The sequence below is a fragment of the Neopsephotus bourkii genome, unplaced genomic scaffold (genome assembly GCF_033783945.1).
Source record: "Neopsephotus bourkii isolate Nb327-2 ecotype Australia unplaced genomic scaffold, CSIRO-AGI_Nbou_v1 NB_318, whole genome shotgun sequence".
In the NCBI taxonomy this organism is placed as follows: domain Eukaryota; kingdom Metazoa; phylum Chordata; class Aves; order Psittaciformes; family Psittacidae; genus Neopsephotus; species Neopsephotus bourkii.
The window spans coordinates 5,262,784-5,287,230 of NW_026900826.1; the positions used below are offsets into that span (position 1 = coordinate 5,262,784).

Here is a 24,447-nt window from a genome sequence, read left to right on the forward strand (position 1 = left end):
GGGCTAAGTGTGTATCTGTAGAATACAAGGGTGAAAGATACCAGAAAAAAAACAACAACCCAGCTCTCAGGAAAAAATAGGTGATCAAGCCCACAGTTCTTACTGAATCTGGTTCTGAAATCTCTTACATGCCTCTGTCCATCTGATAATCTCTATTATAAACATTTTTTATGCCATAGGGATGATGAAGACAGAATAGATTTTAATCCCCCTGGAAAGTGAAGGCTATTAAAAGTTAATTATAACACCTCATTTTTGAAGGAGCACAAATGGGACTTTATAACCTTAATGACCACAGGTGTGAGTTCAATTCGTAACTCTGCAATTATTCCCAAATCCCTCAGGATTAATACTCCAGTTGATCAAGTGCTATTGGAACTTTTCTTCTTCCTGTGGACTCTGTCAGCAGTTGGCATGAAGATGGAGACAAAATCTTGATGAAGAAAAATCAGTCTTTTATCGTGCCCATATTTAGGCAATTTGTTAAGGTAAGACCAGGTTATGCACTCATGCAGGAATTCTTTTATGACCTGCTATCCTTTGAGGGCAGACCAGCTTCCTACTCCATGTACTCTATACTGTTGTCCATCTTGTGGCCAAGGGCTTTTCATATAAAGTCCTGTTGATCTGTGACATCCTGTTTCACTTTTCTTGCAGCATAATGGTCTTCGGGTCTCCTGGGGAGAAAGCATTTCAGTAATGCTGGTGGTGGGGAACAAGGTAGTCTGCAAAAAAAGAAGGTAGCTACATTTAAAATTTCTTGCAGTTTTTATCTAATTATATTAGCTGTTTCATAACAACTATTGCTCTAGATACTCATACTGTAGTGTCATCTTGTTATTAACCTGCTGTGTCTTTGGATCATTGCATTCACAAAGCACTAGCAGGTTTTGAACTTGAAAGCTCAGCATCCTGGTCAAATTATGTTCTGCCACTACACTGTATAGTATCCATAAGCAGTCTGTATGACTGTGTATATATTTTTTTGTAATCTGTCCAGCTGCAAAAGTGAGTAGAATGAATGCTGTTGTTTTAGTCAAACTTAACTCTCAAGTAGTCATTTACTTTCGATTCCTCCAGCCTGTTTCTGTAAGCTAGTGCTATGTTGAAAAGACAGCATGAAATGCTCACAGCAGTGTACTGTGACCATTACAGGGGAAAAGAGCTGTAAACTGTGGCAAATCTGCATCATACTGTATGAGAACCAGGGAGTTTCAGAGGTCCTGGCAAAGAGGGACAAGTTGAAACCAAGCAGACCTTTCTCCCTGATCTCTCAGGGAGTGAAAGAGGGAGTGACTGTCTGGATTGTCACTTCTTGGCTTAAGTCTCAATGGGAGTGAAAAAAAAAATATGCTCAGAGCTTGCCCTAGGCAAGGACAGATGCTGGGCATGATTGCTACTTTTAGAGCAGAGATCTGTAACCTGCTAGAAGCTTCTCACCTTTACCACTGTTGGTGGGGGTCATGTTGAGGTGGAAAAGACAGTGGTCAGAGGTCCTGTCACAGGAGAGCTATCAAGAAAGCAAACCCACAATTCAAGGACCTCCTAAGTCAGTAGTTGTAGATACATCTTCATGTTTTATAGCCCTTGCAGCTTGACTTCCATGAGTTTACCCAGCTGCTTTTTGAGAGCACCTAACACTTTTCATAATCTGAGTACGTGGCACCTGGTTTACTTCAAATCCATTGTTCCCAAGGGTAGGAAATAATGAACAGCCATTCCCCATTCACTTCTGCATATTGGTCATGATCTTTTATGCCTCTGTGGCCCATTCTCCAGCATTGTTTGTTGTCCAAGCTGAAGATCCCAAATCTGTTTATTTAGAGATCTGATTATTGTGCCTTACTCTCTCATGCTGTAGTGCATGGGAAGGGAGGTCCTTCCCCAGAGTGTGGCACAAGTTTAGTTTCTGTACCTGTTCTTAGAAAAGCAGCTCTCCTGTTTGTGCCTTGCAGTGACTAGACAGCCCTGTGTCCACACCTTTTCCCACAGGGCAATGAAGTCCAGAAGGCACAACTTTTCACTAACCAGGAGAATCTCATGGGTGTATGAACTCTTTCCCAGCTGAAACCACAAAGGCCACCAGCTAGCTGCATAGTGGAATTTAAATTGAGACATTTCTGCCCATCAGAACGAGCAGGAACAAGTAATGACTACTATTAAAGGACAGCCTAGTGGATAGGTGACATACTTGTGAAGGAACATGTTCCTGTTGTTGAAGATAAACCTATTGTCTACCTGTAAACCCACTGAAAAAAGCATTCCAAGCAGGAGTTAAGGCAGTGGATTATTCATACGGAAATGCAATTGTTTGTAGGCACAAGACACCTTGGCACAAAAAAATAATGTAACATGCAGTCAATCTTGAATTGAGAGAAATCCAAATACAAGTAGTTGTTCTAATTTATTGCCCTTGAGCTATATTACCTTCCTCAGGTGAAAGAGAGATTAGTAGCTGGGGAAACGACAGAAAAGATGCTGAATACTAAACGCAGACTTCATTCATTCCTCTTGGCCTGAGAAATGCTTTCTTCCTCAGATCCTGGTCAAGGCTGATAGCTCAGTATCTTGCCCTGGGGACAAGGAACTGAGACACAGAAGAGAACAGGCACATTGTACATGACGGGTGAGGCACTGGTAGTTCAGTGCAGTTTCCATTTTTTAATGCAAATTACTTCCCTCTCTTCAGCATTCTCCAAAACAGGATCCAGCATGATCATTAACATTGTAATGGGCAAGGACATTGCATAGCCATAATTGTGTTTTCTCATGGTCTTAATTATTTCAAGGTAAAATGCTGTTATAGGTATTTGTTCTGCAATTTCTTTCAAACAAAAGCATGTCCTTTGGTCATAACCCCTTTGATTGCTGAGGAATGTACTGCTCATGAGAGATGCACAAGGCTGCAGATGAAGATACTGGTGCCTAGGCCTATGTTCAGTAGTGTAGGGTTATGGCATTCCCTTAGCCCAGATCCCAGAAGAGCTGAGCATCTGAAATGCTGAAGTCCACACCTGCAATCTGGCTCAAGGCCAGTTGACTCTAGTGCACCAGACTCACCTCCTTGTTGGACCTTTGGCACTAAGGCTGACATTCACTCATGCACTGAGCTGCATCAGCTTTGTGCCTCTCACCCAAGGCTGTCTAGGATCTAGGTGCTTTCTGATCAATCTGGTACCTGATCCCGGAACACTGCTAACAAACTGAAAGGCCTGAGTGGCTTATGAATTGCAGCTGTGAGAAGGAAAGGAGGACAGTGTCCAGCTTTCCCATAGCACTCTCTGGTTAGAGCACTCAGACGTGGGTACGATACCGAGTGGCCTTCAGTGGCTTCTCTGAGCCCTAGCCCCTATTTTCCACTGTTCGGGAAGAGCTGAGTGGTAACACTGATCTGGTCTCCTCTCAGAGCCCTCATCCCCGCGCTGCACACTCAATAACCAAAACTCCGGGAGCAGAGGGGATGCCGCCCTGTTGGGACCTCAGCATCCCAAGGACACCTTTCTCGTGGGGCCGCGTCCTTCAGTGACTTCGCCCGGCTGCCCCCGAGTGAAAATCGGGCATCTCAGTGGAACACGAGCCAGCGCGGGGCAAGAGTTGCGCGGAGCGGAGCCCCACTCTTGGCCCGCCCCCGCCGCGCAGCCCGGCCCCTGCGGCCGCCCGCGGCCATGTGCGCCGGGGCGGAGCGGCGCCGCGGGAGCCGCAGTCAGTGCCTGCCGCGGGGATGCTGCGCTACAGCTCGGGGCTCACGGTCACCGCCACAACCCCCCGGAGGCCGCCCGGCGACGGTGGCCGCGCCCGGCGGAAGGTGCGAGGGGCAGCGCGGAGGGTGGCGGGAGGTCCTGCGGACCGTGTGGGGCGAAGCGGCGGTTTGATAACGCACTATCCCCACTCCTCCGCCCCTTAGAGTTTTCCCTTGCTTATTTTCGGCGTTCTCAGGTGCAGCTTGCGGTGTGCGAGAGCACCTTTTCACGCTTTCGTAGTAGGTGCTGGGAAATGAAGAGCTTTTGGGGTGTCCTGCAAGGGTTTTGTTAGTGCTAGTCCCTGGCTGTTCTGGAAACCTGCGAGGAAGGTGTGCTTGTGTTGGAGACGACTTCCCCTCCGCTCTTCCTTCCCCCCCCCCCCCCCCCCCAATGAGCGTTGATATTTACAACTGAGAACTTGCCTATCTAGGCTCTAGCTATCATGAGGAACCTCACCGTAATGATTCAGACGGCAACAGTAATTTATTTTTATAATCTGCTCCTCAAATACAGAAATACGGTTTACTGATGTATCTTTTGTAATTTTCATAAACGAGATGGCTAATAATGCTGTATTAATCTGTTGAGAAATGCTTCTAAAAAGTTGTTAAAACTGGCAGATACGCCAGGAATGTCTCTACAGGCACCCTGTTTTAAATAGCTCTGTTTTGCTGCTGTAACCACACTACTGTCATTGTGCATGCACTTTCCACGTGTGAAGAAATAAATCACAATAACTTATACGGTTGTTTTTACAAAGGAATGTGATCATGATGCTTCTTGAATTATGTAGTGATTGTTTTGACACACCAAAAAGACGAGTTCATAATTGAAACAATGAGGAATGCCATATTGCCATGTTTTACAGGATAACATGAGGGTCAGGAACTTCCGCAGAAAAAAATCCTTTGCCTTCATAACAGTGATATTGCTCATGTATGTGGAAAAATAGAGACAACTTGGTAATCACAGTTATGTTCCCACATATCTTCCATGTTTCCTTGGAGTTTTCCTGTTTTAGTATTTCTTAAAGAAGTTAAAGCTAAGAGAAGTTGTGTTAAAGTGATAATTTTCTTACTTTCATCCCCATGATGTATTTCTCAGGGATAGTGCAAAATGAACTGTATTTGATACATTCTCTTAAGGAAACTGGTAAAACCTAAACTGCAAATAAAACCCACTGGGAAGCTGCTGTCGCTTTTTTTAGTGAAATGTGATTCCCTTACCATGAGTTTTCAGAAGAGGGGAGGAAAGACAGTTAAAGTAACTGCTGAATAAATGAAGGATGTGTGTCACATTCCTGTGTGCCTGTGGTCAGAAGAAAAGTGCTGTTTAATTGTGTGGGGAATCTCATAACAGAGATTTCATAAATGGAGCAGACTAATCAACAGATAAATGACCAAAGTACTTTCTTCTTTGCTTTTTAGGACTGACTGAGATTAAACATCTACTCCTTTTCTGCTTTCAACTTTAAGGTCTAAAGCTAACATTGGGTCTTAGGCAGAGTGAATGATTTTTGGCCATTGAGCTGGTAGGATAGTTACTCAACAAACATGCTATTCAAAACCATTATAGTATCAGACATTAGAAAGATCACCAGTGTTAGGTTTGGGTGGTGTTTACTCTAAAGTTATGTTGAAGCTAGATAAATATTGATCTAGCTTAATATCTAGCTCAGTATGTTTTGGTGTCTTCCCTGTGGGGGTACTGTAAAAAATCTTAGAATGAGAATGGTTAGTAGAACAGATTGTACTTTTCTATTGCTGTACTAGTAACTTTGGTTATTCTATGAAAACATTGCTCATTATTTTAATGCTAGCTTGTTAATTATTTCAGTGTATAGTTAACTATGATCAATGGCTTTCTGGGTGCTTTAGTTTTTAGAATGGGGAAGAAGAGGCTGAAGAACATTACTCAGACTGAATCTGTCATCTCTGTTTTAAGTTGCACCCTAGTGATTTGAGTAGGATGGTAAACATGCATGTGGATTGTGGATCTGGGCCATGAATTTTTAACATTTTTAACTAACCCAGATTGGCTTTTTTCTTAACTGCCATACTGCAGTAGCTCTCATCTATGTTGTCCCACTAGCCTCTTGGGAATTTGGTATAAGAGCATATCTTCACATGTTAATTTACACTGCACTCAGCAAACTTTTGCTGTCTTGTGGAGTGCTGGGCTGAACCTCTCAGCCTTTGTATTCCTGTCTGCGTATTCATCTCACAAATGATGTCAGACAAGCTTTGGAAGTACTGTTGCTGGGTTGTTGGTGTCAGAAAGCCATGAGTGAACACAAAATGTTGGCACAATTAAGATTACTTACGTTGTTGGCTTGCTGTAGCTACAGATGCTGCAAATCAAACTAAAAAATCTGATACCCAGTTCTTGTTCTACCCGGTATTTCTTTCTGAAGTTATACTCACAAAGTTACAAATGTCAGTGGCATAAAAGTGGGGTAGAAGATATATCTATCCCTGGTTTTCCTCATTTGTTCTTACTGTCAGTCAGCATTTGAAGGGAATTTTATCACAGCCTTCGCCTTGCTTGGGAGTCCTCTTTCATTCTCCTCCCTGTTTTCTTTCTGAATAACGCAATTTGTTTCTGGAGATTACTCCTTCATCTTCAGTTGCACATTATTCTGCCACTGTTTGGCACTAAGTCGAGGCCCTTCCTGTTACCATGTAATTTCCATTTTAAGGCATCACTGCAGCAGTGTTTTGCTGTTGGTGGAGGGTTTGCTGCAATTTCCATGTGAGCCTGCTCATTCATTTGGTCAAGTAAACTTGCTGACAATATGTACAGTGCGTTGTTTCTCCAGGAAGCGCTGCATAGCAGAACAGCATAGGTACAGTATTCATAATTGCTTCTGAAGGTTAGAGAAAAAGACGGTGCCTGTTATTTTCCCCTCCCAATCTCTATAGTGTTCTTGAATTTTAACAGATTGCTCTGTAGTTCTGTCCTTAGGTAGAGTACATATTCTGTGGCTCAGGGGGAGCAGGAGTGAATGGCTACTTTGTACGTTTGCTGCTATTTCCCAAGGGATGCTGAGGAAGTCCTATTGTTACAAGCAATTGTACAGACTGTATAAGTTTGTCCTAGAGAGGAATTGGGTGGTACTTTGCCACTTCTGTATAAGCCTCACTGGGCATGGCTTCAAGGCTAAAATCATTAGATGGTTACCAATGCCACCCTGTGTTTGGTGTTTGCATGCAACAGGCTGCAAAGTAAAGCATTAAAACTTATCTTTTGTCAGAACTACTGCCAAAAATATGATGCTGATTTGAGGTGCTTTAAAAGTAAGATAGTGTGGAAATGAAGGGGGAGGGGGGGGGGGGAGGAAATGATTTTAGGGGTAATGGAGAAGGCAGTGTGAAAAGACCAAGAAAAACAGTTTAAATGGTAACAACCCTTTGCTTGTACAGGGGTTTTAGTCTCAACAAATTACCGCTATTAATTTGTGTTTCCAACAGAGTTGTTGTGATTTGACTGCCATCTGCATTGGGCTCCTGTCATTTCCTTCATAGTAACCCTTTAACACATCGATTGGTGTAACATCACAGGCAGTCATGATTCACTAACTGGTGTACAGGTACAGGGATAATAACTTATTTACAATCACTGTACTGTGTTTATCTGTAAGTATGTTGACTATAATTAGTCGCATATTGACTAACAGGCAAGCCATTTGCCAGCTTCAGGGAAACATACACAATTCCATTTCTCCTAACTTCATGTTGCCAGGCATTATCTCTTCCTATTTATTTGAGGTATTTTTAATGTTTTCTTCTAACAACCCTTTCAATCCTTTTAATCCACTTTTCCTTCATTTGAAATCACTGTAAAAAAAAGTTGGCCTCATGCGTCACTTCCTGCACAGCACAGCACAAATTCAGTTCTATTTCCTATTTATGGGCCTGGTCTTTCTTTGTTTGCCTACATGGAGGAATGCCAGATTCTGCTTCCCTTCTTGTGGTAAACAGCTGTGTTTTAAGAGGAAAGAGCCTTGCTAAACTAATGGGAAGAAAGAGCATAGGGAAATGGAAAATAAATAGGTGAGAAAAGGTGGCATTTATTACCTTACAAATCAATAAGCTCTGAAGTTGAGAAGTTTCTAATTAATACATCTTGATAACTAACTTGTAAGCAGGAAGCACCCGCAGCTTCTGCAGTTTATGGGGAGACTCTGGCATTGTCAGAAGAGCACAGCAATCAGTGTCAAAAGCCAATATGCAAGAATTCATCATTTTAAAACACATTGTTTCAGAATTCTTTAGCAAATGTGAAAGCATAGCCTCTTTTACACTAAGTGTTGGGGGGCTTATATCACTTTCTCTGTGGCTTCTTCTCGATTTGCTAGCTGGTGGGTGAATGACGAATTAATGGTGAGGAGCCCACTGCACAAAAAGTAGCCTCCATAAAAGTGTCTAAAGAGTAGATTATATTTCACCTTGATTATCTTTATAATATGGACACAGCTAACGTATTTTACAGGAACCGTATGTGTGTTTCATGACACTGTTCCTTATTGGTAGAAGGCCTTGCAGACCTGAAATAGCAAACTGAGGGGAAGATGTAAAGCAATACAAAGTAGTATTTTTAAAATCCAGTTGGCAGCATACCAGTAGTCTAAACACTGTTGATTTGTTGTTTCAACAGATTTAAAGAAAGGGTGGAATTAAAATAGTGAAATTGCTGCAGGTATTTGCTGGTAGTTATTCCAACTGCTTTTGCTTGGGAAGAAGAAAAGGTTAAAACTTGTTGGTAAAGTTAAAAAAGGTACATTGTTTGGAAACAGGGAAAACAGGAATCCTTGTCATGCTGAGTAGTGGTGCTCTGAGGAGGTTATGTTGTAAAGAGCCTTGAAAGTTAAGTCAAGTTAGCTTAACTGGTATGAGAGATAGTTGGAAGAAGTGAATTATAAAATGGTAAAATTTGGGGTCTGTGAAAAGTACTTTGCTGCTGTGCTCTGAATGCCTGTGAGCAGACATGCTTGTCCTTTTCAAGGCAAAAGGAAGTACTGTGGTGACCAGGACACAAGCTGTGAGCTTGGACAAGTGCAATTGAAAGATGTATTTCAGAGAGAAGGTACACATTACACATGACTGAAGTCGGTAGTTAAGAGAAAAGAGAGAGACCTAGATCTAATGAGATTCTGGACTGTAGAAGAACAGTGGTGATGACCCACAGTAATCATGAAGAAGGTATTTTAGACATCTTGAGAAAGAGCCTTAAGAGTTTGTTATCAATGAACAGCTTCAAATTTGAATAGACAGTTTTCTCATTTCATTATTTCCTGTACTCTGCTTAGGACTTGCAGTTGTTTTCCATGAAAATATCTCATGAACAGGACAAAGACTGAAAGTTTTAATCAAGTTTCTGGTATGGAATGTGTTGTTTGAAGAATATCATTACACCAAAGATCTCAGACAAAAGCAAGACAAACTGCAATTGGGCGTAGAAAGGTATCAACCCCACTGGCCTCTTTCCTCAGTGAGAGAATGGCTTTTTTGAAATTGGATAGGAAACAATACCTCTTAAATTTTCTCTGAAGTGTTTTGAAGCTTAATTTTTGCAAACAACTTGTATGTATCAGATTTCAATAATATCCCTATTCACGCTTAGTGGAATTGCAGTGCTAAAGTATCCTTGGATCAAATGCTTGGATACATATTGAACAAAAAAGAAGCATTCAGTCCAGAATACACATTATGTTTCTAAATAATCGCCTTTGAAGATTAAAAGTATGCTAAATCTGCAAACCAAACTGAGAAACTATAAAATCCTGTTCATTGTTCTGTTATCTCAGCTCTCAATGTCATTTATGAGTACATAAGAACACGTTGTTGATTGAAATGGATTTTTGCTATTTCAGGTATGTAATTATGGGGATGCCCTTGAATTATTTCTTGCCAGCTAAAACCCCCTCCAACTTTAAAAAAAAGAATCTTTTGTCAGCTGTGAGGCAGCAGGTAAAAAATACTAAATTAAAACTTGAATGTTGGTACAGTTCATTCTGTAATATAAGTTATTAAAATAACTGGTTTTAACATGTAAATCTAAAAGCAAATCTTCCTTTTTCTTTCAGATGAATGTCTGTAGGTTACGCTTGACTGTACCTCCCGATGAAGGCTCACAGCCTGAACAGGGAGCAAAGGAACCTGAAAGAAAGAAAAACGTAAGTTTTGAGAATCAGTTGAATTCTGTATAAACAAGGACTAAATGTTGTCATCCACAAAAGCTAATTCAGTTGTTTTGGGAGCCCAAAGCCCAGATCTCGGAAGACCACAGAACATGTGGAAGCTGAGCAAGTCAGCTCTGAACTTTAAGCCTGGGCCTTGCAGTTGAGGACAGCAAAATTGTATGTAAAGTGGGACAGTAGTAGAGGAACAGCATAGAGGTTGTAGGTGATTTGTGACTAAGGTACTTTTAAGACTTGATCGTTTAGTATTTACATATTAAAGAGTAGGAAACTGCTATCAATAACAGGTGTTACTTTAAACAGGATCTTGATCCTCACCTGAAGGGGATTTTATATTTCACTAGGCTTAAGACTGTGCTAGATTTGAGCCTTGATGTGTAGGGAGCTCAAACCCAGATGTTTTGCTGTGTCAGCTAATTTTGGTAATGGGTGATGTACTGTCATGGTTTAAGCCCAGCCAGTAACTCAGAACCAAACAGCCGCTCGTTCACTCCCCCCTGTTCCGCCCTCCGCTCCCGGAGGGTTGGGAAGGAGTATCAAAAGAATGTAACTCCCACGGGTTGAGATAAGAACAGTCCAGTAACTAAGGTATAACACAAACCACTGCTGCTACCACCAATAGTAATAATAATGATAAGGGAAATAACAAGGGAAGAGAATACAACCACTCATGACCAACTGACCGATACCCAGCTTGACCCGAGCAGTGATCTCGCCCTTCCAGGTAACTGTCCCCAGTTTATATACAGCGCATGATGTGCTGTGGTATGGAATATCTCTTTGGTCAGTTTGGGTCAGGTGTCCTGTCTCTGCTTCCTCCTGGCTTCCCCTCCTTCCTGGCAGAGCATGAGACTCAGAAAGTCCTTGGTCAGGGTAAACATTACTGAGCAACAACTAAAAACATTGGTGTATCAGTGTTGTTCTCAGGCTGAAATCAAAACCACAGCACTGCACCAGCTACTAAGAAGGAGAAAAATGACTGCTACTGCTGAACCCAGGACATGTACTAATAGGAAATACAAAATAAAGAATTCAAGATAGTTCTGAAGTGAAAGTGATTTGAAGGTCATGTGCATAGAATGGTTCAGAAGTGTGTACACACACAAAAAATCTTACAGCTGCTTTGGTGTAGAACTAGTTCTTTAAGAGCTGTTTCAGAACAATAGATGATGTTTAATTTGTCTTAAGGACGGAGAGAGACTAGAAAGGGAAGCTGGACAGGCTCCACAACTTCACCACATTTACACTTTGGTAAACCAAAATTAAACAAGAAGTTGGCTAAGTTTGCCAGAGGCAGTGTCTGAGTAGCAATATGACATTAGGAAGCAAAACAGTGATAGGTTTTATTTAAAAGAATTTCTTGGTGATATTCAGAAGTGAACATAACTGTAAAATGGTTCAAAGACAAGCATTTTAAAGCAATAAAAGTAAATGCAAACAAAAATGGTCAAGATAAAGATTCCTTCTCAGATATTTCTTGTGCTGGAATCTTGTATACACTCAGCTTTTCATACACTGCTTCCCTTGTTTCGGCTGGGATAGAGTTAATTTTCTTTCTAGTAGCTGGTGCAGTGCTGTGTTCTGGCTTTAGTCTGCGAACAGTACTGATAACACACTGATGTTTTAGTTGTTGCTAAGTAATGCTTACCCAAAATCAAGGACTTTTCAGTTTTCCATGCTCTGCCAGTGAACAGATGCTCAAGAAGCTGGGAGAGAGCACAGCCAAGACAGCTGACCTGAACTAGCCAAAGGGATATTCCATACTATTAAACATCACACTCAGTATATAAATTGAGGGGTGTTGGCGAGGAGCCACCGATTGCTGCTTGGGTTGGGCTAGGTGTCAGCAGGTGGTGAGCAATTGTATTGTGCATCACTTGTGCTTCCTGAATTTTGTTTCTCTCTTTCTCTCTCTTTTCCCTATCGTTATTGTTGTTATTTTTTTTCATTATTATATTTTACTTTATTTAAATTATTAAAACTCTTGTTATCTCAACCCATGGGTTCTACCTTTTTCGGACTCTCCCCCCCCATCCCACCAGGGTGGGGGGAGAGAAGTGAGTGAGCTGCTGTGTGGCACTTACTTGCCAATTGCAGTTAAACCACAGGATCTGCTTTGGCAAAGTAATCGGTCCTTGAGGATGTAGAAGTGTTACTTACAGAGTGGATGAAAGAGGCTTCAATGCAAACTAGGTTTAAGCCACCATTAAATAGCAATAATTCGTTTTATAAAGAGGTGTTTATTTATAGCACATAGAGTAGCTTCCCTCACTGCTTAATATATCAGTCTCTTGTTACTTTGGATCTGCAGAAACTCTTGAGACTGGCCTAAGCATATGGGTTCATTGCCCTAAGAGTAATGTCAGTTTGTTTTTGAGGAGGATGGATATTGACTCATGGCTTACTCATTTTACTGTGCTGAGTAGTGTAATAATAAGAAAGAAGTGTGAATGATTAGGGCTTGGACAGTTTGTAGTGACTTTCTTATGTGACTACTTTTTTTTTCCTGTGGGACCTTGTATTTGATGAGACCTGTATTTCCCCTGTAATAGAAATAAAGGCAAGTGGGGTTTATATCAGAGTATGTTAAGATATTAAATAAGTTATCTGGCTCATCTTACATTCTGGTATATTGCACAGTGATTTTTAAGTGATGGGTCCTTTTTAGTTGAGACAAATAAAAGTGATATGTAATTTAGTTATTGTATGTTTTGAGTAGTTTTCTGAAGTTCAGTACTTTTGCACAGTTTAAGGACTTCTAGAAAGCATACGTGCTGTCTTCAGAGCTAGGTGGGATCCGATTAGTCAATTTCATAGCAATTAGGGAACACAGAGTAACTGTGCTATTGACTTGTGTCTTATGGTCTTTGTGTAATTTAAAAAATAGCCCTACAAATAGTCATAGTGCATAGAAGCAGGTACAAAAAAATCAAATCATGAACCCCTTTTTCCTCATGTCTCTAAAACAAGACAGTAATGTGTTACCTGAAGGGTTTTGTCTATGTAATGTATTGCTTTATGTATTTGAATGGATTGCACAATAACGTACAGTGCACACAGGGCTCTTGACAAGTCTGTGATGCTTTTACTGCAAAATTTAAATTAAAAAAATAAAGCATCTCCTACAAGCAGTGATTCTGTGTCTGTGCTGATCTGTCCATGTTCAACTGACTTAGTGTTGATGAAGTTGTTCAAAGCACTTAGAGAATAACAGGTTTTACAAATGTTAGATAATCCTTGCAGTCCTATGAGAACTGTGCCCCCTTTTTGGAAATAGGGATAACAGAGAGAAATTAAGGGGCTGCTCAGTTTTCTGCCTTGCACTTTATAATCTAAGGTAAAAAAATACAGCTTCACCAAGAATCAAATTTAACAGCAGGTCTCTTGTTGGAATCCGGAGTTCTGTGCTGTCTTTAAGTGCCAAGTATGGGGAAAATGGGAACATGATAAATGGAACATGTGTTTAAAATATGTTAGTGTGACTTACAGAAATGAACTGCAGGGTAGCTCTTGGGTTTGTACAGTATTTGGTGGAGCACTCGGGCAGATCAGGCAGTCTGATCCTGGCTGCCAGGATCTCCTGTTTGGGCAGGACAAGTGCCAGGGTAAGACAGCCTCCCCTGCCTCTGCCTGCTGCTGGTGAGGGAAGAGAGCAGGGATCTTGCTGTGTCAGAGGGAATGCCAGAAAACTATAAATATACTATGGCATGACATTTGCTTGTAATCTCTTCTTTCAAACCTTTCATTAGGAGGAGGTGATTTTGAGCTGCCCTAATGTGACATAGTGATGGTTTACTATTTGTTACTTTTCTGTATCCTTCTGGGGCTCAGTACTATTAAGAGATGTTTCAGTTGCAAAATCCGCTAGTGAACTGCACAGAAGCTCTTGCTAGTGTTGATCCTCCCAGTAACTTTTTTTGGAGCTTGAGATCAGATCAGACATCACCACTTCACTGATTGTGTTAGTAGCTGTTAGCTTAGCCTTATTCATTGTAGTCTAAGTTTAACAGCAAATGTATGCTGTATTTCATTATATCTATTATCAGTGCATTAGGTTTCCAGATAGACTTTTTATTGCTATACATCCATAAAATAAAAATGAATCAGTGTACGAAATTAAAACAGAGTGATGGAGCTGGGCAGTTTTGTTGTAACAAAATTGCTGCAGGCATTATTGTACTAGGATAGCCTCTCCCTGTCTTTTGTGAAGGGCTGCCAGATGGTATGCAGAAGTTGGTCTCAAAAATGGAAAGGGGTCTGAGCTTGTGCTCAAATTGGATTTTTGTATTCATATTTAGGCATGATACCTTGAAAGAAGCATATGAGAATTGAAGTCACAAGTAGAGGCTGGTTGATTGGTTTGTTTGCTTTTTACAGGCTAAAAGCCTACTGCTAAATATTTCTGAGTTGCTAGCACTTACATAGGGAGAATCTGAAACTATCCTCATTTTGTTCCATTACTTCTGTTAATCATAGACAATGGATGACAGTAGTGTGAGGCTGTTTTCTTCACCAAGAAGTACAAAGGAATATTGTGCGTGCTGGATTGTATGTAAAATCTGTATGACTGAAGCCTGCCTTGTCTTGCATAATGAAGGGTTACTAGACAATTGTATTGTCCCTGTTTGGGATTGGGCTTATTTTTATCCATCAGCCCCTTTCTTCACTGGCGTGGCTAAATTTGGAAGTGTCACTGCAAGCTGCAGCTAGGCATTCGAGGGTAGAATATGGAGACATGTATACACACATTTTTAGTTTTCATTAGGACACATGAACATGAAAATTAAAATGAGATAACACTCTAGAAATTTGTGTCACTTTCCTGTCTTTGTAGCTTTCAAACAGAGCTTGAAACAGTGTTTAGTCCTAAACTCTCATTGGTACTTCTGCTGTATGTATCCTCAAACTCTTTAATTTTCTTATGCTTTTAAAACATCACAACCAAGAGGTGAAACTCTTCTTGCTTCCTAAGCAGGAATACAGAAGCATAGCAAACATCTTTTTTTTTTTTAATTTTTTTTTTTTCCCCAGCAAAAAAGTAGGCTGTAAAGAAGCCAGAAGGGGAATTTGCTCCTGTATGTGATGGAGAGAATCGAGCAGAAACTTGTGTGAGACCTGGATCATTTGTGCATGTTGAATTTAGGACAGTGCTGATTTTCTCTGCTGATCTGCTGCTGCCAGCTCAGTCCCATCAGCACAGCAGTTGTGTCATAACAAACGTGGCTCACCTGCTAGAGGTGGCTAATGGGTTTTTCAGCCTCTGCAGCACTGATTGCTTGATTTTTGATGTGTACTAATTATGCAACACATACATTAAAACGGCGTTACATGAAAACTACAGAAAGAATTTCACTGACTTCTGTGCTTACTGCTGTATTTTTTTGATCATGCTTTCTTAGTGTACAAGTATTGCTGTTCTGTGTACAGATTTCATTGAGTGGATAAGCCTTTCATGTAATGCCTGTCACTTCTATTTTTTGGGAATGTGTTAAATGATGCTTCTTATTTAGCACCATGAATCCAAGTATGCTCATGTCTGTGTCTTGGCATATATTCCCTGTTTTAATACTATTTATATATGAAACATCCCTAAATGTAACATGAGTTTCATGGGCTGCAGAGGACTACACAGCTGCTTTTTGTCAGAGCACAGCAACTTTCCTTGGTGAGCTCAATAACATAAATTTGTCATTTTACTGAACAGAAAATATGTAAGCTAAGTAAGAATGTGGATTTTCTTTTTCCTTGTATACAACTAGTGAACAAGCAAAACATAACTGGATATTTCAGAAACCTCCCTAATGTGGCAGCTGAAGAAAAGATAAAGCCTTGCTTAGCTGATACATTTCGGGTTATGAGAAGAGTTGCTAGATTTCGTAGGTAAAGAAGAGCACAATTTAACAAAATGCTAAGGCCATATGAGTACTAAACCCAGAATTGTGCCGGTCATTATGTTAGTTTTATTTTATTGTGTGGTGGTATCTGACTTACATTTCAAAAACTGATGAAGAAACACTGGGAAGCAAATCATCCCCTGGTGTTATTTACATAATGTCAATAAAATAATTGGCAATACAAAAAGCAGCTAACAACTCATATTTAGTGTTGATAGTGTCTTTGCTTCACATGTTTTATGCTACTTGGGCTACTTCCTTGGACACAGACATAAACAGGATACATGGCAATTATCAACACTTTTGCAACCTTGGGGTGTAGGCTTCTGTTTTAAATATTAAGTAAACATGGTGTTTCTTTAGTACATGCTGTATGATCACACCAAATGCAACATGACTGTTGCTGCAACATAGACAAATCATGTTCCTGGAAGCTGCTGTATACATGTGCGTCAACATGATGTGTTCTTGCTATTACCTTGGTCTGTCATATAACTGACTGTAGGTATGAAGAAACAGTCACAAATTGCTGAAGCTAAGTTTGCCTTTTCAGATCAGCAGCTCACATTAGAAGGGATTTTTAGCACAATTTGAGGCAACAACTGTGCTTGTTCCAGTGCAGGAAGTGCATAGGCAGGTTGGGAGAGAGAACTTCCCTGTTCACTGGAGCTGGCTGATACTTTGACCTTAAACAGGAATGGCTAACTAATCTAATGAAACCTTCCATCTTCAAGCCCTGGTTACAGTGTTTACTTGCTCCTAAATACTTGCACATAATTACTTATTCTCTTATCATCACTGAGATGCCTTGCTGCAGATCAGAGTGGAGACAGGCAAGGACCTTCTCAGAAAAATATCTAAGTTTTGAGAGTGGATATGCATGGCACATGAAGAAAACAATGAAAAATACTTGGCTTAGAAACACTCTGTAGTCTCTGGGGATGTGGAAAATGCAAGATCTGTCCAAGTGAAAAGATGTGACAGAGGAAGAGCAGAGGACAAGGCACTGAAGGGAGGAAAATAAAGAAAGGTGGGTGGAAGTAGCTTAAGACAGGAGACAAACTGCAGAATACTTGAAGAGTACTTACTGATGCAGTTCTGTGGAGCAGTTTGAGAAACAGCCTTTCAGCAAGGCCTCCTTTAGAAGCAAAGGTATATTACAAACAAGTCAACAAGCAAAGCAACCTATCCACCTCTCAAACCTGCATTGAGCAGAGTTTTCTGATTGTAACCCTTCCTCTAAGAGGAGGCTATATCAGGTTAGCCCTATTTTGTCAAGGCATATGCTGAACCCTGAAACAAGAGGTCGTTAAGTGGAAATTAAGAGTTACTAACCAGAGAAACAGGGGTGATTCTCCAGCTGCAAACCCATTGGTCTGAATTTGTAGGTGTTTCCTTGGGGGGGGGGGGGATACTTCAAATGAGCACATTCTCTAGGAATGTGTTAATAATATTCTAAAAATAAGGAACTTGCTCATAATTTTCATCCAGAACTCTGCAAATAGCATCTTAAACAATTCTGCTAATGTTTTGGAGGCACAAAGGATCTTAGTAGTTGCTGGTATTCAGCTGTTCATCTCATAAAAAAGGAATGACCATGGGTAAAGGGTATGGAATTATGAATTCAGTGTCTGGCACCTTAATAATCTCTAAGCAATCAAAGTGGTTATTCTTCTGGTTATCAGGAACATGGAAACTTGTTTGTAATCCCTTTACACAGATGCAGGGGAGGGAGCTGCAATGACACTCAAAGAAAATGTACAACCCTGCAACAAACAAACACAGAAAAGTTTTGAGTCATGTCCCCATCTAGTTTCTCTGTTCTCTCTACTCTCAAAAAATCAGGTGTGGGCTTTTTGTTTGTATGCATCCAAACTGCAAAACAAACCCCCCAATAATACATAATACGAAACTTCTGATTATCAGGATGTGAAGCTTTGCATATAATGTTTTCCAAGTGCAAAATGATATCATGTAAGGAAAGCTGGTTGCCAACGTTTTTCCATTAAGTGGTTTTAAGGCTCTTTTTAAATGATTGCTTTATAGCCTTGTTGTTCTTTGCCTGAAATGTTCTTTGCCTGAAATGTTCTTTATCAGGCATCTGCTCTGTGATTGTCTCACTCCCAGCCTTGCACACACACCCAGAGCTTTAGCAGGATGGTTAAGCCAGTAATGATATGGTGTAGGAAAGGACTGTAGGATTTAGTGTTGAGAACATCTCAACACCATGTGGGAGGGCAGTATAAACCAGATGTCTGTCTTTACCCATTTTTCTTAATGCAAGTAGATTTTCCTGTTCATTTTTCTCTTGCCCAAAGAAGAATTTATTCTTACATTGCTACCATAGTTGTGTTAGTTTGACTGCTAAAAGCTGAAAGTGGTACAGCTTTAGACTGCAGATGCTATCCCCACTGTCGGTCATGGTGAAGGACTGGAGACTCTCTACAGTGCAGCTGCAGATGGATGTAAGATGCTGAGCATCATCTCTTTCAGCCTCTGCTCAGTGTCAAAGACAGTATTAGACACTGCTTAGACTCTTAATTTAGTAAAGAATCTCAAAGTTTGTTGGTTTTCCTACAGTGTCATTACTGAACAACAAAACAAACCCAAGCAGATTATGCTGTAAGATCTATGTAGTAAATATTCCCAAATTTAGCCATGTCCTGGTATATCCAGTGTAAGACTGATTTATCTCTGGCACTGGCCTTTAAAAAACAAGGTGCAAAGCTAGGCAGTAACAACTGCGTTTCCAAGACTGCGTCTTTCTAACTTTCTATTCAGAAATAATCCCTAATTTTAGGTTCCTAGTTTGCAAATATTCAAAGTTAGGTAAGAATCATTTTTCCTTTTTTTTTTTTTAAATAATAATGTGGATGTCTTCATCTAAGCTATGTTTTTTAATTCTTTGTAATCAAGAGAAGAAATTAGTTATTCTGGAGGCTGACTCATTTCAGATGATTGCTACAGAAGGATGTTTCTCTGGGTTGATTGGAAGGGAGGTGATGGTTCCATCTGACCTTGCAGATATTTATTTACATGCCAAGGGAAATGATTCCTACTGTTAGCATGGGTATTTTTGTTACTAAGTACATTGATGAGATGAGTAAGGGGGGTCTGTTGCAAAGAGTGCCTTAAAGAAAGACACAGAATTATTGTTTTACAAATTTCTGGAGATCATTAGAATAACAAATGTTGGCACTTTAAAATAGCCTTTCTATTTACCTATCAAGACCTGATTTCAAACTTTTATCCTCCTACAATAGTTAACAACACTGAAACACCCACATAAATGCTCTTTCATAGCTTTGCTTTGGCTCTTACAATGTTAGTTTGAGAACTTCTATAAGAGCAATGCAGCCTTGAAATGAATATTTGATTGCTTTGGAGGTTCTTAGTTAGCTTTAAATGCAAACTGAAATTCTACTTTATTTATCTCCAATATAAACAAGTATTTTCTGAGCTCTGCTTAAGGGACCTTGCTTAAAATGTTTTTATTTCGTTTCTTCTGAGAGCTTTCTATAATTTTGATTGAACTTGTGAATTTTTATATTTCCTGCAGGAGGGAGTTTGATTAGTGAGGGGCAGTTCCGTGGTTGTAAGAGTTTAAAGGGAACTGTGAGAGCTAAAAGAATGCAGAACATTTTCTAGTAGCATGTACTGGTGAATTAAAGTAAGCCAGGATAACTTTTTCTCTCACATGCCTTTACCTCTCCCTGCACAAATCCAGCCTGTTGTCTCTATCTATATCTATATCAATTCCATTAAAGCCACTGGAAATGAGACATTTCTATCATCTGCATCAAGTATAAATTGGTCATTCATCTTCCTAAAACCATGAAGGTTTAGTGTCTGGCCCCAAAACATTTGAGTGTTCTTAGGTACTGCTGTGCTTTCACTAGAGTTGACTGTCTCCTGTGGTCCTGTGATACTGTATTTTTGTTATTTTTTTATTCTAGTACTGACTTAAAAATAACTTTCTTATTTTTTTATATTTTTAAGGAGCTCTACCATGTACCTAATGGCATGTCTCCAGGGAAGCTCTCTCATGGGATGGTGTATGGTGTTGTGCACCGAACTGACAACAACCATAAGAGAGAAATGGTGGTTTATGGCTGGTCAGCTGATCAGCTGAAAGAGGAGATGAATTACATTAAAGAAGTGAGTTATGCTTTCAGCTTCAAAATTTGTCAAATATGCTTTCCATATATTCCTGTAGAGCTGTGAGTGTATATGGGTTGACTGATGTCTAGCCCAACACCCAAATCTTAGCTGGGAACCTACTCTAAGCTGAAGACTTGATTTATTAGTGTTTGAGTTGGAAAAAAGGGTGCTCTATACCTGGGAACTGTGCAGTCCATACTCAGGGTCTCTGTGCCAACTGATACTTGTTAGTGCTTGCTGACTGGGCCTCAGCTGGGTGTGTGGACTGCCAAACAGATATTGAAGTTCTTGTCCTGAAGCCTTCAGAGTTTCAAATGTCATACAGAAGAAACTATACAGGCAGACACCCTAAAGGATAAACTCTCTCCTCTCCTGCTTCCCCCCTGTTCCCAAATCCCCAGTTCTGAAAAGGCTCCTAAATTAGGTGACACAGTAAAATCACTTGGGTATACTTTGGGGCAGCCTTAAAATAGTCAGCCTAATAAGGATGACTTTGTACTACTTTCTCTGTGCATGCTCATTTATCATAATTGGCAGAAGCTCTCCTGGAAAGAAAAAAAAAAAAAGGCATTTCTGACACGGCTGGTTTCTGTGCTTGAAACTCAGCATCTCTTTGACCATCAGTCCTTGGCTCACAGGCTTTGGAATTACCCCCTAATTAGCCTAAGGCAAATAGTCCGACCTTCTCTTTCCATCCACCTTCACCACTCAGGAAGTTATTGCTCTATGTGTTACAGAGATGCAAGTGCAAACTGAGTTGATATAAAAGGGAGTAACACTGAGTCAAACCAGCAGTGTAAGAGACTATAATTATGTGTGCTCTTACATCTGCCTGATCTCCAGCTATCAGCTCTTGCTTTTCTCCTTTGCTATACACAGTTGTTTGCTCCTAGCATTCACTATGCTCAAGTTCCTGCACTCACAGTTAGGGTATGTCACCACTGCAGTGCACACATGGCATGTGAGCTGAGTCAGCTGGTTGCCTGCCTGCTTGTTTGCCTGCCCTGGTGGGGTGGTGTCAAGGATGGGTGAATCTGCATGAGGCCTGGCTTGCTGGGCTGCCCTACTGCTGTTCACAGCTGGCTTGTGGCATGGAGGGATGTGTCAGACCAGGTGGACTGCATGTCCTCTGTGTCTGTGTGTATGTTCAGAGTACTGATCCTTACAGGAAAAAGTGGGAAAAACATAGGAAGAGATGGACTGGCTCTTGCTCTTTTCTGGCAGCTGTGTTCAGCTATGCTAGCTGCTGAACTCTGGTCTGCCAGATAAGTTTCATCTTTAAAAGTAGTCTTAAACGAAGTCCTCAGCTTATACTACATACATGAAGACTTAAACCAGAAATGATGGGCCACGTCAGAACTACTGACAGTTTCCTCTGTAGCTGAGTCAAATATGTACCTTGCAAGAAGGAGAGTGGGATGTGTGCATGTGCGCATGCGTGGGGAGGGACAGGGCAAGGGACTTTTTCTGAGGTGAAGTGAAGGAATCGGTTACTTTTCATGTTTCTTATCCTAAAGGGACCATGTAGCTTGGGGTAGGCTTGGGCTTACCTCTTGCATAGATTTTGTGACCAATGCTCCTCTTTCTGGGAGAGAGTGGGTATACTACAGAGCTGCTAGAAACATTCCCTCTTCTATAAGGCCCTACTATTTTCCCTTTGCACTTTCCCCAAGCTTGTGCAGCAAGGAGGTAACCTTGTTGCCCTAGATTATCTGCAATCAGTCTGTGTTTGATAGGGAGTGGGGGGAAGAGGAGTTTGAATTATATAGCTGGAACGCAAACTGTAGGCAAACATTTAACTAGTGTTTACAATGTGTGCTCTTGAGAAGGTTGGTTGTGTGCATGATTGCAATGGCATGTAAGCCCAAGCTGTCTTCCAGCTTGCTTTCCCTCCCTCCCCCCATCTTTTCTTTTTTGGAAGGCAAGGTATAATTTACGTCCTTAGTTCTTAAATAAAATCAAAATGATTACTCTGTTCTTCAGATTTGAAATTGCATTGATAAATTTATGCTAATATATTAACTAGGCACAAGCCTAGAAGTCTTAAATTAAAGGGTTTATCTTCAAAGGATACTTAGGGAAAACTAATTAACCACTTTTAAAAGTATGAAGGTGTATTAAATCCATGTGTGGATGCTTCTTTTTTTTTCAGAATGAAAACATATGCTCAAATTGATTTTAATTTGTTTAGTAATCAGCTTAGAGTGAATTATGGTTAATTTATTATTTAAATTATTAATCTACAAGCATTTGAGTGTGCACAGAGAAGCTTAGAATTACTCAGAGACATTTATTTGTATCACCCCTACATAGACAAGTCTTGAGACTTAAGTTTGCATCTTATTCTTAAGAGTAAATTGCTGTTGATGAAAAGGTAAATTAATAATGGAAATTACTGAAAGTAGCAATGAAGAACATATCAGAACCAAAAAGTCACATTCTAGTATAAGTATCATCAATAAGTTTGATAAAGGTATTTGTTTTTTTTCTGACACCAGGTTAGGGCAACTCTGGAAAAAGTAAGAAAGAAAATGTATGGCGAATATGATGAAATGAAACGAAAAATACAGCAGCTTACAAATGAACTGAAAGTAAGTACACATTCATTTGGAGGTAAGGCATATGAGAATAATTGTCCCAGTGTTATCTAAAAAGATTTTGTGGGTTTTTTTTTTTTTTTGCTTCAACAGAGCAGAAATAATTTCTCAAGCCATTGTAGTGCATTGTTTTATGTGACATCTAAATTTTTATTTATTTATTTTCCCCTCCAGGAAGGTAAGGTAGGACAGGGATGTTTTCATATATGGAATTACTAATTGCTTGCTTCTTGGAAATAAAAGAGTGATCTTAACAGCATTGTCTGTGTGTATTGATAATTAGTGGAGATGTTTGTACCATGAAGCTGCCAGGTGAATAACATACATAATCAGGAGTAAAGTGCAATTTGTTGTCATTTCAACAGACTTTGCTCTGGTTTACTGACTTTATTGTTTAAACACTATAGTGAAAGAAGCAGCAGTATTTTTTGATATTAAAGTGCTTGACAGTTCTAAAAATGACTTGCCTTTCGGTTCTTAATTGAACCTTGTAATAGTTATTCAGTGACCTCTCTTTCTTCTGACATGCTGCTTTAGCAATAAAAGCTGCTGCAGTCTGTAGAAGTAAGTATCCTTCATATAAAACTGCTGAGTTCTTTGGTCCAAAAAAATCTCCCTGAAAACTTGCTGTGGATTTGATATTCAACATTGATTTTCACAGCCCTGGTTCAGATGAAGCTTTGGCTATTAAAGGTATTCTGACTTCAGGGGACTGGGACCCTGACTTGTGCCCTTCTGCCACCCTCATTTGGAGGCTGTCAGTTCTCTGCATGCTCTATTATATGTAAAGATCAGAACTTGCTGTTAAACTGGTACCTCTATGGCAACTAGTCTCAAAAAACCAAAAACAACCCAAAAACAAACAACAACAACAAAAAAAAATCACCCTGACTTGAGAGGAAGAGGGGGAGAAAATTCAGTTGCTGTAGACTGTGTCAAATAGTCTTAATGATGCCAACAAGGTGAGTCTCCCACCCAGCATGCACACAGGCAAATGCTGATACAGATGAAGGTTTGGCATCTTTGCTGCTGATCCTTACTGAACAGTTAGTGATGAATATCACAGTGGTGATACCTGGCACTTCCAGATCTTTCTGTCAGACCAGTAGAAATCCTGCATGAGTCTGAGCATCTCTCTTAATTAAGGGTTTCTGATCAGCTCTGACAGAATCTCTAGTTCTGCAGCAAATTAGCAGTTTATGAAGTACTCCCTGACATAAATAGCACATTATTCCCCCTTTTTTAATACTTTACACTGCCTGTAATAAAACACAAGCGTTGTTCTGCCTAATAATGTATGGTTGGGGTTTTTTATTGGCTTTGGGTTAACATGACTAACATCTTTCATGCTATTTGTGGATTCTGTTTAAAATAATTTATATAATCTGCTTCAGCTTTGAATCACTATGCTTTTTTCCCCATCAATTTCCAGGAGCACTTTTTGTTCATAAAATTTGTTTGTAATTTGTACTTCCAATATACTGCCCTGGGCGGTATGCTTCTTCACCTCAGTTCTTATCTTGTAGCTTTCTTAATCCATCTAAAGGATTTCTGCTTTGTTTGTTTGTTTTTACATAAGCACATGTTTATATAGGGTTAACTGTAACTGCTTGGCTTCTACTCCTTATGCTGACCTAATCTGTGTATGACTTGGTTACTAAACACTCATTGTTCTCCATATCAGTCTCCAGTGTTCTTATGTTTTTATCAAGAAACAAATCTGGTCCATCTAAGAATGTGAGGTGGGCTGGTCTCCATTAGTAACAATTTTTTTCTCTTTATTGGATTTTTCATAATTACTTATACAGCTTGGGTTTTGGTCTCTTAAATGATGACAGTCTGTGCCTATCACCCCC

General features: G+C 40.1%; 1 protein-coding gene across 1 annotated transcript in view; it reads left to right on the forward strand.

The window, feature by feature from the left end:
* Nucleotides 1-3,635: 3,635 nt before the first annotated feature.
* The window catches only part of MYZAP (myocardial zonula adherens protein), a 60,301-nt gene continuing 39,489 nt past the window's right edge, over nt 3,636-24,447 (forward strand). Inside the window, exons 1-4 of the mRNA XM_061347497.1 lie at nt 3,636-3,805; nt 9,826-9,915; nt 19,833-19,991; nt 22,493-22,585. Of these exons, the coding sequence (XP_061203481.1) occupies nt 3,722-3,805; nt 9,826-9,915; nt 19,833-19,991; nt 22,493-22,585 (426 nt within the window). The 5' untranslated portion in view covers nt 3,636-3,721. The remainder of the gene's footprint in view (nt 3,806-9,825; nt 9,916-19,832; nt 19,992-22,492; nt 22,586-24,447) is intronic.